The following is a 15935-nucleotide window of genomic DNA, read 5'->3' on the forward strand; positions in this document are numbered from 1 at the left end:
GACAATTTCAACTCCCAGTGACCTTGTGTACAGCAGAGTGCATCTCAGTCTCTTTTATTTTTGCTCCAAGCTCTCCCCTTCTGGCGCTACATCAGACAATACTCCGCTGCAATTCACAGGGTTTTCATAGACAATTTTTTCGGAAGTGGGTGGCCAGGTCCTTCTTCCTAGCCTGACTTAATTTGGAAGCTTTGCTGAAACCTGTCTACCATAGGTAACCCTGCTGGTATTTGAAATACTGGTGGCATAGCTTTCAGCATCACAGCAACATGCAGCCACCACAGTCTGACAACCAACAGGCAGGTGGTATGGTTCCCCTGACCTAGGAAACAAACCTAGGCTGTGGCAATAAGAGCACTGGATCTTAACCACCGTCCCACCAGGGCTGGCATGAGGATATATACGTTATTGATTGCTGTTAGCTTGGTAGCTGAAAGCAGCAAGCATTTACTATCCTGGAGTTGCTGTTGATGGAAATCCAGACACAGGTTAGTTAGATATCTCCGGCTCAGGCTCTCTCACAAGCTGTAATTTAGATGTTGGCCAGGGATACAGTCATCTTGAGGTTGACTGAGGGGAGATCCACTCCCAAGATCATTCACATGACTGACTGTTGGCAAGCCTCAGGTCCTTCCCAGCTGTTGACCAATATATCATTTCCTTGCTACATGGTCCTCTCTATAGGGCAACTCACACCATGATGGTTGACTTTCATCAGAGCTGATCCCCAAGACAAACATCAAGTTCTTTTTAAAATATAATCTCAGAAGTAACATCTCATCACATTTTATTTACTAATCATGAGTTTACTAAATCTAGGCCATCCTCAAGGGTAATCGTGATAACCTGACAGCAGAAGATGTCCCCAAATTTTCTGGAATATGGAAATTCTCAAAACAAACAAAAATATATATTTATGTACATCTGTCATGATATCCTTCAAATCTTGACCAAAAAGGAATTGATAGAGATTTATGTAAGTTGGAAAACATTAATGAAGGTATGTGGTATTTCTCTTTGCTGCGCACAGATAACACATATATATAACTCTAAGCCTTTACCAATCCATGGGACATAAGACCTTCCTTCCATTCATTCAGCCCCTTCATTAGGCCATAAGTTTCCCTTTCGTTATTTTATTGATTACTGCTCATGTAGAGGAAGGTTATTGATTATTATTTATGTAGGTCCTTTTACCTGGAAACCTTGCTAACTCTAATAGCTGTCAGTTCATTATTTTGGAATTTCACTATAAATAAAATTTCCTGTGTATATTTTTTTTAAGTTATGTGATATTTCTTATCCTCCCATGTGATGGAGAAAATTTGTATCCCAAACACTACTGTCCACTTAGCATCATATCCTGAGCACTTTCCACCCTAGTGGTCATATTAGGTCACATTCGCAATCATACTCTACCCCATCTCGATATTTCCTAGAACCACTGCCCATTCCACAGAGACGCCCTAGTGTTGAGTCACCATTTTGCACCACCAGTCTGCACCACAGAAAATAAGGCAGGGCCACAGTAAATCCCCTTCTGCCCCAATGTGCTACACTCTCTAATCACTCCCATCTTCCACCATCATCCTTCAATACAGCTGTATGGAAATTCTCTCTTTCATCTGCTAGTTTGTACATCTGACATCCACACTTACCAACAATGATGTGGCTCTGCCCACCAGGAAGACCCTCATTCCTTTATGCTGGGTTCCACACAGCACCACCCCCAACCCAGACCAGCTAAGAATAGTTTACATCCCTGAACATCTGTGGAGGTCTGAGTTTGAATCTCTTATCTCAGGGGAAGTCCGTCAGCTTCCTGCATAGACCAGGGGCCCTTCTCAACTCCACCCATGCAACATCCAAGAACTACAACAAATGTATGCATTGGGAGATGCTTACATTTGAACCCTGGCTCCTCACATCCAAAATATCCTATAACACCTAAATAAAGTCACTTTGATATTTTCAGCTTATTTATTATGAAAAGTCAGTACCATGACCATAGATGTTTTAGATATTAGTGATCATTTCCTTGAAGTAACTTCCTAGAAGCAGAACTACGGGGAAAAGAACATTTTCATTTTTAAGGGTCTTCATACAAATTAATAAAACTGACTTCAAGGTGGGCCCCAGCACTCCAAGTGTATGAGGGAGCCTGTTTCCCAGCACCTCTGTCAATGTAGATATTGTGATCTTCTTTTAAATATTTAGTGATTATGAAAGCAAAAAAGGTCATTCAGAGCTACATAAAGTGTAATTTTTTATTTTTTCTGATGTTCAACATTTTTCACACGTTTATTTAGCCACTTTTATTTCTTCTTTTGTCAATTTAGCATTCAATTTCTTTGCCCATTTTTCTGAAGAGGTGTTTGACTTTTCTGATTGAACTATAGAAACATTAAGGATCTCTCCTTTCGTTTGTTTGACAAATACTTATTGAGTGCCTAGTGTATGCTAGGAACTGTTCTAGGCATTGGGGTTACAGCAGTGAACAAAGCAGGTGAACTCTCTGCCTTCATGGAACTTCCATTTTAATAGGCAGAGACAAAGAAAATAGTGTTATAAAGAAAAAGAGCCAGGGGATGTGATAGGAAATGTCTGGGGTAGTGGCAGAGAACGGGGACTCATGGAAGTCAGAAAAGGTCATTACGACGTGGCATTTACACTGGGACCTGCATGAAATGAAGACACAAGAGCATCTTCTTGTGTGAAGAGCATTTCAGAGAGAGGGAACAGCAAATGCAAAGGCCCTGAGGCAGGAATAAGCTGGGATCTCAAGGAACAGATACAAAGACAGTAGGAGATAAAGAAGGGAGGTAGGCAGGGGGCAGATCACATATGACCTCAGGCCAGAGTGTGAAATTAGATTTTTCTCTAAGCGCGATGGGAAGCCACTGGAGGATTTTTAATAGGGAAGTTATAGAATCTGATGTAGATTTTAAACAATCTCTCTGGATTCTATAAGGAATATGGATTATAAGGAGGGAAGAAAATGGGGAATATATACAATGGAATATTATTCAGCCATAAGAAAAAGGAAATCCTGCCATTTGTGACATGGATGGACCTTGAGGGCATTATGCTAAGTGAGATAAGTCAGACGGAGAAAGACAAATAGTGTGTGATCTCACTCATATGTGTAATCTAAGAAAGCCTTCCTCTCTATTCTGTTCCCTTGGTCTATGTGACTACTTTTTTTCCCAGTACTACATTGTTTTGAACTGTTGCTTTGTAGCGTAGTTTGAAATCAGGAAGTGTGATGCCTCCAGCTTTGTTTTTCTCTCTCAGGATTGCTTTAGCTATTTGGGGTCTTTTGTGGTTCTATACAAATTTTAGGATTATTTATTCTATTTCTGTGAAAAACGCTATTGAAATTTTGATAGGGATTGCATTGAAGCCAGTCTTTCTTGGTCCACCCCTTAACGCCTCTCTGGACTGTCTCTACTCCACATAGTAACATCTGAAGACCCAGATACAAACACTCAAAAGTCTATCAGGAAGAAAGAGCATGCTTAGGTATCCCAGTTACCAGATCAGTACAGCCACCTGCAGCTGGTGTGAGTGTTGGCTGCTAACCACTCGCAGCTACAGCCTTTTCTGGAGTATCGCCCTCCGCCAAGGGATCCACTTCTCCCAGAAAAGCCTAAGGGATCACACTTCCTCCTCTTGGGTGCAGCCCACAGTCAATGGATAATCAATATGGGCTGCAAAAGGCCAAATCACTTGCCTAGAGGCAGAACTGAGTGTGTGGTATAATTCACACTCCAGAGGTCCCCTAAGGATCAGGCCAAAGCTAGACTCCAACAGAAACTACGTCTTTGCTTATCTGTTTCCTGCTTCCTTCACTCCCTAGCAGATTTCTTCTGTTATCATTCTCTCAGTGAAACACTGGCCCCAAAACTCCTATCTCAGGTCTTTTTATGAGGAACTCAATGTAGGACACATCTCTTCCCAAATGTCCATACAAAAGTAGTAGGATTAATATTAAAAACAACAACAATAATAATCGTGTAATACATCAAAGCACTCCACATCTCCGCAATCTGTCACAAAGGGAAGAAGGTAATGAATACTATACAGCCACCGATTTCCATAGGTTCCCCAGGGAATGTTTAAAGGAATATTATCGTTACTGGCATATTCTCCCTCTTCTTTCCATAAACGTCCCAATTATCACCCCACTCTCTATACCACTCCAGAAAACATTTGCAAGACAGTAAACATACCCTTACAACACAGTTATTCCAATAGGTATTTAATTACAGGAAATGATAATAAATATTATCCAAAAATGCATTGGAGGATAGAATTCCCTCTGTTGCCAGAAGTCCTGGTCTGTGGCTGCCTCCTTTCTTTGTAGTATATTCTTGCATCATCTGGCATCAGTAATTGCAAAAACCACCCTGTCGAGGTTGATGGTTGCTAATTATCACGGAGCTTTATTCCAGCCATGTTACTTTAGAGTGAATGGGGCACATGTCTCTCTGAGACCCCTCCTGCTGAAAGAGTTCTGAGCCTACATTAAGGAGTGAATGAAAGCATACCGGGCAGGGCGGTGATTCTACTGAAGCTGGACACAGTTATTAGGAGGAAGCAAGATGGGTTCTACAGAAACCCATAATCCAGCTGGGGAGACGAGACTAACCACCTAGGAACAGCCATGAACAATGGAGGACAAGTGGAGTTAAGTGACAAACTGTGTGGTTCTAACAAAGGGAGTGTGGGTTTCAGAGACCAAGAAGGGAAATAACAGCCAGAATAACTGGAGAAACCTGCCTATAAAAGCTCTAAGAATGGATATTTAAGGAAGGTGATGTAACAAGCTACTCAGGGAATAGAGTCAGATGAAGCATGTTTAGAGCACCCTAGCCTCATTCCCTCCTGAACCAAGAATCATCCTTCCTGATAAGATTCTGAGCAGACATTTCAGCCCCTGAGATGAGACTTGCCATCACGTCTAAGGATGGATGCAGCGTAAAGAGAACCTCACCAGGAGTCCTCAGATCGGAGTTCCAGTCCTGGAACCACCACTGACTAACTGGGACAGCAGGACATTGAGGGGCCCTGGCAAAGAGGAACCAAGAGCTTTCCCTATAGAAATGGCAAATGAGTTTTGAGACTAACAAGACTCGGGAGTTGCCATGAAATCCCACAAGATTTGTCTTTGTGCTCTCAGACATGTGCAGAAGATGAGATAACGAGCCCCTGCTAGAATGTGTTTTCCCTGAGAAGACGGCTTTTCCTGGGAGCCCTGGGGCTGTCCCAGGAGCTGATTCATTATTCAAGGACAACCTTTGTGCTCATTGCATCCCTCCCACAAATCCATCCCCAAAGAGTTTTAAATATGCCACTGGTTTGCTTATTAAGAAGAAACCTAAAATATGTCAGTTACATTCATCTATTTGAGCCATTTTAGCTGCTTTCTACAATATGTTTCAATGACCTTAGATTAGTTTGATTCCAAAACTGAGATGAATCTAGCTGGATTATTCCACCAGGTAATTAAGATGTAATTGTGACCTTGGTCATGTTGAGAGGATACTGGCTCAAACCAGGGAAGGTGAAATGGCAGAGACTAGGGCCATTGTCATTGGAAATTATTTAATGGACCTTGTGCAAGTTGGGATTTCAGCTCTTGTATGCATGTACAAGTAAGACTGGGTCATTTTTAGGGAGGGGATCTACAGCTGTAATCTTCTTGGGCTTATGTGTTACTAGGTAAATTTTAGAACTGTAAACAGTTTCATGGGGCCGGGTGAGGCCTACAGTAAGACTTCACTATAAATCACTGTACTTCCTGGAATGATGCTGGAGGGGGGATTAATCATATGTGCTAGAGCTTTGGCTTTGGAATAAGACAAACCTGAGTTAGAATCTGGACTTTTTCACTGACTAGTCATGTGACCGTGGGCAAGTTACTTAACTATTCACAGTCTCAATTTCCTCCAGGACAAAATAATACCTCTCTCATAGGATCATTGTGAGAATTGTACGGGATAATGTACGTAGAATGTTTAACCTCCTGATCAGCACAGAGCCAATCCTCGGTAAATAACTACCGGTATTAGGAAAAGCAGCACAACATAGTGGTTCAGCACCCAATTCTAGGGCCAGGGAGACCAGTCTTAAGATCTAAACATCTTCTCTTTCTTGCTATGAAACCTCAGGGAAAATACATAATGCTTCTAAGCCTGAGTTTCCTCAACTGTAAATAAAGATAAATATTCATCTCTCTTAATGCTATTGTCAAGTTGAAACAAAATAAGGCTTTACAGTTCTTAGTATGCTACCTGACTCAGGGTAAGAGTCAGCAAATGTTGACAATAATATTTTGAAACAGCAATCCCCATAAGATGAGAGAGTTAACTGTGTTGAACTCATTCATTCGCCACAGTGGATTCAAACTACAGAAGCAAGAGAAAGAAGAGTTTGGGACAAGTTACCAAGTTAAAATAAGCACAAGGTTTAAGGTCCATCTCTTTTCTGAAGGCTGCCCCCCTGGTAAGACTGTCTCTCTTTCTCCACCCCCTCCAGAAATCCCATATTTTATGCATTACATACTATGACCAAAACATATTGCAAGTAATAATGTCAACCCATAAGTGTCCCTAGGCCTTCTTAAAATGTCTACTGGCCATAAACCTTTGCTTTCCCTCTTGTAAACTGTTCTGGGTTCAGGGAGTCTGTTGCTGCCCTCCACTCTGGGCCCAATCCAAGCTGCTGGTACCCCAAACCCATTCGTAAATAAGATTGTACAAAACTGGGTTTCGCCAGCCTGGTCCTGAAATTTTTCCTTCTGGGAAATATTCTGGAAATTGCCTTTCTAGAAAATAAGCACACTCTACCACATTAGACAAAAATCCATTCTAAGTTTTCAAAAGTCCTTATTATGTTCCCATTTTGTTACTGAGAAAATTGAGATTCTCACTGGTTAAGCAATTCTCCCCAGAGCATATAAAACTGGATATGACCCAACTAAACATGTCTTAACCTAAAATGTAGGAAGAATAAGAAAAGACATGGACCACCAAAGAACTCCAAAATCAAACAATCCTCTCCTGCCACGGAAGTTGATTATTTGCCGAATTGTCTTAGAGGGGCTATAATTTTAAAAGTTGAGACTTGAGTCTGCAGAAAAGGTAATTCTCTTCCCCTAAAGAGGACAGTATGATGTGGTGAAAAGAGAATAGAATTTGGAGTTAGAAAGTCCCAGATTCAAATGTTGATTCTGTTTCTTCCCAATGTGTGGCAAGCTTGGAAACTTTCTTAACCCCTCTGAGCCTCGCTTTGCTCATCCATAAAATAATCATTGCTATACCCAACTTGCAGGGCTCCTGGAAGGATTAGACCTAATGTATGAGGTGGGCCTGGCATGCATGTGGCACAAACCCAGTGTGGCTGCACCTGTACCCCAATGAACTGCCACCTAATTTCTAATTGTGTGCATTGAACAATTTTGTCCATAAATCAGAGGGAACTCTGGGACCTCACAATGAGATGGGCAGAAAACGGACTAAGAAAATTTCAGAATTAGATGTTGAGAAAGATATTGAAATTAGCCAAGTTTTCTCATGATTTTAAAGTAGGAAGGATCTGATCATCCAAAGGACTGCAGGGAGATTTCTTTGATTCCATAAATCATAAAGATGCAGTAAAATGCAGGTAGGCAGCAAAATATTCATAGTAAAAAGCACGGAATTTGCCAACAAACCACCTGTGTTGGGAATCTGGATCTCCACTTATTAAACTGAGTGACCCCAGACAAATTCATCTCCCAGATGTTCAAATTTCTCATTGGTAAAAAATAAGTAAGAATATCTGCTGAAAGGCTATTTCCAGGATTAAATAAGATAATATATGCAAAGCCTCAAAGTGTTTAGAGGAATGGATAAATAAAATGTGCTGTGAACATTCCAAGGAAGACCATAACAAAATCAGAAATAACAAACTAGATTTCCCTCCATAACATGGACAAATCATAAAAATATAGTGTGTGTGGGAAAAGAAACAAAATGGAATTTATAGCATGTATGTAAACTTTAAAATGCCAAAATGACTATATTTTTTAAGATACACATATTTCTAAATAGATATTAAGGAATAAACATGGAAAGAAATATATTTCTCATACACTAGAGCTGACACCTGTGAGGAGCAGCAGAAGGAGTGGGGCTGGAGAGAGAAGGAAGGAAAATAATAAAATAAAATGCAGAAGGGCCTTGCCCTGATCTATAATGATGTTTTATCAGGAACTGAAGAGTGTGATTAACACAGTTTTGGACTCGAGATCCCATATATTATGTTTGAGTAACTCTGATCACTTGAAGTAGAGCCTACATGTTTTATATACTCAGTAATGAGTAGCTAAATAGTATGCACGTTTCTAATAATACAAGTATTAGGAAAATCCTTTCAAGAGCCTCATTTCACCCATATACCTAGGCATACAATTCACGGATTGTGAGAGACAAAAGAACTTTAATGGTCATATAATCTAGCCCAAACATTTTTTCATAACAGAAAGTAAAGCCCAAGGAGGGGAACTGAACTTTTGAAGGTTACTCAGCTAGTCAGTATCTGTCCTAGAGATGGTAACCATAGTGTTGACCATACCAAAAGAGCCTTCCAAAGAAGCTAACTCATCCCCAGACTGTGCTGCTGGGGTGGGGTGGAGAGAATAGTGCTAGGAGGCCACGTTTTATATATGTCAGTGCCTCCCTCCCACTAGTGAACCTTGATTAGAGCTGGAGGAGACCTCTGACCCAAGATTAAAGCAGTAAAGATTAAAGTGGAAAGAAAGACTTTAGTTATCTTTTTTTAAAATACTGAGATATAACTGACATATAACATTGTGTAAGTTTAACCTGTACAACGAGTTGGTTCGATGCATTTCTATACTGCAATATGATTACCACCATAGCATTAGCTAACATCTCCAGCAGGTCCCATAATTATCATGTCTTCTTTGTGATGAAAACGATTAAGAACTAGTCTCTCAGCAACTTTGAAGTTTATATTACAGTATTGTTAACTGTAATCACTATGCCGTACATCAGATCTCCCAAACTTATATCTACTTGTTACAAGTTTGTACCCTGAAACAGCCTCTTTTAATACCATTTGACTAAACAATTTCTAGATCGCATGCTGAATAATCATAATTGTATATAATTATACAATAAGACAAAAGGTATCAATGGGTAATTTGAGGGAATCAACATAAAGAGCAGATTCATCTTCTTCCCACTTCTGAAAGGCTTTCATGAGAAGAAGGGATTAAAATGGTTGTGTCTGGAAGAGGTAAAACTAAAGCCAATGTGTGGAAGATAAAGGGAGAGAATCCAGATCCCAAAAGAGAATTAACAGGTAGAACTGTCCAACGAGGGAGACTCATATAGCTGGATACACATGGAGAGTATGCAGTTGAGGAGACTCCAGCATCCGATGGGGATAAGAACACATGCTGACTAGACTCCTTCCAAATCTGAGAGTCTGTGTGTCTCTTATCTTCACAGAAATTTCCAAATATAAACCAGAATTAATCTGAATCTGTAACACCAGCTCATGGCTCAGCTCCAAAAAATGCAGGAGAAGAACATAGATGCCCAAGGAGAATCAGCCAGGTAAAGGATTTCTCAAAAACAAGCTCTATAATTTGGCCCAGAAATATAAACCTAACTTTTATCATAGAGAGAAAGAATCTGTCCTTCTATTCTGGGAATGTTTTAAATTTCATTCTCATCCTCAGATCAATAGTCCACATTGAATCCATGGCCAAGAATAATCTCACTACAGTAAACGAGTTCATTCTCATGGGCTTTACTGACTACACCAAGTTGGAGATTCCCCTGTTTCTGATGTTTCTGAGTTTCTATCTGGTCACGCTTCTGGGGAATGTGGGGATGATCATTCTGATCCAAGTGGATGTGCAACTCCAGACTCCAATGTACTTCTTCCTGAGACACCTCTCCCTGCTGGATGCCTGCTACACCTCCGTCATCATCCCTCAGATCCTGGCCACATTGGCCAAAGGGAAGATGGTCATCTCCTATAGCCAATGTGCTGCCCAGTTCCTTTTCTTCACTGTTTGTGCAGCTACTGAGTGTTTCCTGCTGGCAGTGATGGCCTATGACCGCTACGTAGCTATTAGCAAGCCACTGCTCTACCCTGTGGCCATGAACCCCAGAGTCTGCTGGAGTTTGGTGGTGGGAGCCTATGTCTGTGGGATGTCAGGGGCCATCCTGCGTACCTCATGCACCTTCACCCTCTCCTTCTGTGACAACAATCAGATCAACTTCTTTTTCTGTGATGTCCCACCTCTGCTGAAACTCGCCTGCAGTGACACAACAAACACTGAGATTGTCATTGTCTTGATTGGAAACTTTGTGCTTTTGGCCAATGCCTTGATCATCCTGATTTCCTACCTGCTCATCATCAAGGCCATTTTGAGGATGAAGTCTTCAGGTGGCAGGGCCAAGACCTTCTCCACATGTGCCTCTCACCTCACTGCTGTGGCCCTTTTCTTTGGGACCCTCGTATTCATGTATCTGCGGAGCAGCTCAGGCAAATCCCCAGAGGAAGACAAGGTCGTGTCTGTCTTCTACACTGTGGTCATCCCCATGCTGAACCCTCTGATCTACAGCCTGAGAAACAAGGATGTGAAAGCGGCCTTCAAAAAGATCACTGGTAGATGCCAGGGGTCCCAGAGCAAGTAGACCTGAGTGAGAGGACTACTCCACTTGTTCCATTTTCTTTCCACATGAGCATCTCTAGAAGGAACCAGCACTATATGCAACTTGTACCCACAAACAGAGAGAAGGTAGACAGGTGCCACCAGGCACACAAGAAAAACTTCAAATGTGGTAAAATTTGTCTCCAGAAATCCCATGGTACTATCTTCCTCTTCTCTTCTTCCATCTCCAGTCCATTCCTTAGCACCCGTAAGTCTCATGCTACACTCTGACATCATAACTTACAGAATCCTCGAGATGCTTAACAGTGTCTGATATCTATGTTTGTTTTTTATCCCTGCCCCCAGTAGAATGTAAATTCCATGGAAGCAAAGACTGTCTGCTACTTTAGTGCATCTCAACTTACGGTAGGCATTCAAAAAATATCTGTTGAAAAACAGAAAGAAGATAAAAATGAATAGAATTTCCATTCCCAGAAATGTAGTAGACTAGTATTTTCTAATCAACCGTTCCCAGAGAAACAAGTGAAAAATAAATAAAAATGTGAAGAGATACTAAAAAATCCATGGCTAAAATCCAAAGGAAAATCAGAACCCTAAGAAGTAAGCAGAGTACTGCAGCTGTTTGCCATCAAGAGCATCTCCATATGAAGACAATTTTGGTGGTGGTGGTGCCATCAAGACAATTTCAACTCCCAGTGACCTTGTGTACAGCAGAGTGCATCTCAGTCTCTTTTATTTTTGCTCCAAGCTCTCCCCTTCTGGCGCTACATCAGACAATACTCCGCTGCAATTCACAGGGTTTTCATAGACAATTTTTTCGGAAGTGGGTGGCCAGGTCCTTCTTCCTAGCCTGACTTAATTTGGAAGCTTTGCTGAAACCTGTCTACCATAGGTAACCCTGCTGGTATTTGAAATACTGGTGGCATAGCTTTCAGCATCACAGCAACATGCAGCCACCACAGTCTGACAACCAACAGGCAGGTGGTATGGTTCCCTGACCTAGGAAACAAACCTAGGCTGTGGCAATAAGAGCACTGGATCTTAACCACCGTCCCACCAGGGCTGGCATGAGGATATATACGTTATTGATTGCTGTTAGCTTGGTAGCTGAAAGCAGCAAGCATTTACTATCCTGGAGTTGCTGTTGATGGAAATCCAGACACAGGTTAGTTAGATATCTCCGGCTCAGGCTCTCTCACAAGCTGTAATTTAGATGTTGGCCAGGGATACAGTCATCTTGAGGTTGACTGAGGGGAGATCCACTCCCAAGATCACTCACATGACTGACTGTTGGCAAGCCTCAGGTCCTTCCCAGCTGTTGACCAATATATCATTTCCTTGCTACATGGTCCTCTCTATAGGGCAACTCACACCATGATGGTTGACTTTCATCAGAGCTGATCCCCAAGACAAACATCAAGTTCTTTTTAAAATATAATCTCAGAAGTAACATCTCATCACATTTTATTTACTAATCATGAGTTTACTAAATCTAGGCCATCCTCAAGGGTAATCGTGATAACCTGACAGCAGAAGATGTCCCCAAATTTTCTGGAATATGGAAATTCTCAAAACAAACAAAAATATATATTTATGTACATCTGTCATGATATCCTTCAAATCTTGACCAAAAAGGAATTGATAGAGATTTATGTAAGTTGGAAAACATTAATGAAGGTATGTGGTATTTCTCTTTGCTGCACAGATAACACATATATATAACTCTAAGCCTTTACCAATCCATGGGACATAAGACCTTCCTTCCATTCATTCAGCCCCTTCATTAGGCCATAAGTTTCCCTTTCGTTATTTTATTGATTACTGCTCATGTAGAGGAAGGTTATTGATTATTATTTATGTAGGTCCTTTACCTGGAAACCTTGCTAACTCTAATAGCTGTCAGTTCATTATTTTGGAATTTCACTATAAATAAAATTTCCTGTGTATATTTTTTTTAAGTTATGTGATATTTCTTATCCTCCCATGTGATGGAGAAAATTTGTATCCCAAACACTACTGTCCACTTAGCATCATATCCTGAGCACTTTCCACCCTAGTGGTCATATTAGGTCACATTCGCAATCATACTCTACCCCATCTCGATATTTCCTAGAACCACTGCCCATTCCACAGAGACGCCCTAGTGTTGAGTCACCATTTTGCACCACCAGTCTGCACCACAGAAAATAAGGCAGGGCCACAGTAAATCCCCTTCTGCCCCAATGTGCTACACTCTCTAATCACTCCCATCTTCCACCATCATCCTTCAATACAGCTGTATGGAAATTCTCTCTTTCATCTGCTAGTTTGTACATCTGACATCCACACTTACCAACAATGATGTGGCTCTGCCCACCAGGAAGACCCTCATTCCTTTATGCTGGGTTCCACACAGCACCACCCCCAACCCAGACCAGCTAAGAATAGTTTACATCCCTGAACATCTGTGGAGGTCTGAGTTTGAATCTCTTATCTCAGGGGAAGTCCGTCAGCTTCCTGCATAGACCAGGGCCCTTCTCAACTCCACCCATGCAACATCCAAGAACTACAACAAATGTATGCATTGGGAGATGCTTACATTTGAACCCTGGCTCCTCACATCCAAAATATCCTATAACACCTAAATAAAGTCACTTTGATATTTTCAGCTTATTTATTATGAAAAGTCAGTACCATGACCATAGATGTTTTAGATATTAGTGATCATTTCCTTGAAGTAACTTCCTAGAAGCAGAACTACGGGGAAAAGAACATTTTCATTTTTAAGGGTCTTCATACAAATTAATAAAACTGACTTCAAGGTGGGCCCCAGCACTCCAAGTGTATGAGGGAGCCTGTTTCCCAGCACCTCTGTCAATGTAGATATTGTGATCTTCTTTTAAATATTTAGTGATTATGAAAGCAAAAAAGGTCATTCAGAGCTACATAAAGTGTAATTTTTTATTTTTTCTGATGTTCAACATTTTTCACACGTTTATTTAGCCACTTTTATTTCTTCTTTTGTCAATTTAGCATTCAATTTCTTTGCCCATTTTTCTGAAGAGGTGTTTGACTTTTCTGATTGAACTATAGAAACATTAAGGATCTCTCCTTTCGTTTGTTTGACAAATACTTATTGAGTGCCTAGTGTATGCTAGGAACTGTTCTAGGCATTGGGGTTACAGCAGTGAACAAAGCAGGTGAACTCTCTGCCTTCATGGAACTTCCATTTTAATAGGCAGAGACAAAGAAAATAGTGTTATAAAGAAAAAGAGCCAGGGGATGTGATAGGAAATGTCTGGGGTAGTGGCAGAGAACGGGGACTCATGGAAGTCAGAAAAGGTCATTACGACGTGGCATTTACACTGGGACCTGCATGAAATGAAGACACAAGAGCATCTTCTTGTGTGAAGAGCATTTCAGAGAGAGGGAACAGCAAATGCAAAGGCCCTGAGGCAGGAATAAGCTGGGATCTCAAGGAACAGATACAAAGACAGTAGGAGATAAAGAAGGGAGGTAGGCAGGGGGCAGATCACATATGACCTCAGGCCAGAGTGTGAAATTAGATTTTTCTCTAAGCGCGATGGGAAGCCACTGGAGGATTTTTAATAGGGAAGTTATAGAATCTGATGTAGATTTTAAACAATCTCTCTGGATTCTATAAGGAATATGGATTATAAGGAGGGAAGAAAATGGGGAATATATACAATGGAATATTATTCAGCCATAAGAAAAAGGAAATCCTGCCATTTGTGACATGGATGGACCTTGAGGGCATTATGCTAAGTGAGATAAGTCAGACGGAGAAAGACAAATAGTGTGTGATCTCACTCATATGTGTAATCTAAGAAAGCCTTCCTCTCTATTCTGTTCCCTTGGTCTATGTGACTACTTTTTTTCCCAGTACTACATTGTTTTGAACTGTTGCTTTGTAGCGTAGTTTGAAATCAGGAAGTGTGATGCCTCCAGCTTTGTTTTTCTCTCTCAGGATTGCTTTAGCTATTTGGGGTCTTTTGTGGTTCTATACAAATTTTAGGATTATTTATTCTATTTCTGTGAAAAATGCTATTGAAATTTTGATAGGGATTGCATTGAAGCCAGTCTTTCTTGGTCCACCCCTTAACGCCTCTCTGGACTGTCTCTACTCCACATAGTAACATCTGAAGACCCAGATACAAACACTCAAAAGTCTATCAGGAAGAAAGAGCATGCTTAGGTATCCCAGTTACCAGATCAGTACAGCCACCTGCAGCTGGTGTGAGTGTTGGCTGCTAACCACTCGCAGCTACAGCCTTTTCTGGAGTATCGCCCTCCGCCAAGGGATCCACTTCTCCCAGAAAAGCCTAAGGGATCACACTTCCTCCTCTTGGGTGCAGCCCACAGTCAATGGATAATCAATATGGGCTGCAAAGGCCAAATCACTTGCCTAGAGGCAGAACTGAGTGTGTGGTATAATTCACACTCCAGAGGTCCCCTAAGGATCAGGCCAAAGCTAGACTCCAACAGAAACTACGTCTTTGCTTATCTGTTTCCTGCTTCCTTCACTCCCTAGCAGATTTCTTCTGTTATCATTCTCTCAGTGAAACACTGGCCCCAAAACTCCTATCTCAGGTCTTTTTATGAGGAACTCAATGTAGGACACATCTCTTCCCAAATGTCCATACAAAAGTAGTAGGATTAATATTAAAAACAACAACAATAATAATCGTGTAATACATCAAAGCACTCCACATCTCCGCAATCTGTCACAAAGGGAAGAAGGTAATGAATACTATACAGCCACCGATTTCCATAGGTTCCCCAGGGAATGTTTAAAGGAATATTATCGTTACTGGCATATTCTCCCTCTTCTTTCCATAAACGTCCCAATTATCACCCCACTCTCTATACCACTCCAGAAAACATTTGCAAGACAGTAAACATACCCTTACAACACAGTTATTCCAATAGGTATTTAATTACAGGAAATGATAATAAATATTATCCAAAAATGCATTGGAGGATAGAATTCCCTCTGTTGCCAGAAGTCCTGGTCTGTGGCTGCCTCCTTTCTTTGTAGTATATTCTTGCATCATCTGGCATCAGTAATTGCAAAAACCACCCTGTCGAGGTTGATGGTTGCTAATTATCACGGAGCTTTATTCCAGCCATGTTACTTTAGAGTGAATGGGGCACATGTCTCTCTGAGACCCCTCCTGCTGAAAGAGTTCTGAGCCTACATTAAGGAGTGAATGAAAGCATACCGGGCAGGGCGGTG

At 41.1% G+C, this 15935-nt stretch overlaps 1 protein-coding gene across 1 annotated transcript; it reads left to right on the plus strand.

Annotated features, from left to right (window-relative positions):
* The first annotated feature begins 9776 nt into the window (after positions 1 to 9776).
* Positions 9777 to 10721, plus strand: LOC101397004 (olfactory receptor 9I1-like). The gene has a single exon (XM_087423186.1). The coding sequence runs from the start codon at positions 9777 to 9779 to the stop codon at positions 10719 to 10721; it is 945 nt and encodes a 314-aa protein (XP_087279312.1).
* Positions 10722 to 15935: the final 5214 nt, after the last annotated feature.

The sequence above is a fragment of the Ceratotherium simum genome, chromosome 34 (assembly GCF_057802395.1).
Source record: "Ceratotherium simum simum isolate JZ-2026a chromosome 34, ASM5780239v1, whole genome shotgun sequence".
Taxonomy (NCBI): Eukaryota; Metazoa; Chordata; class Mammalia; order Perissodactyla; family Rhinocerotidae; genus Ceratotherium; species Ceratotherium simum.

Bases quoted from the DNA above. Each gene is read 5' to 3' on its own strand.
- LOC101397004 (XM_087423186.1), top strand. From the start codon at position 9,777: ATGGCCAAGAATAATCTCACTACAGTAAACGAGTTCATTCTCATGGGC.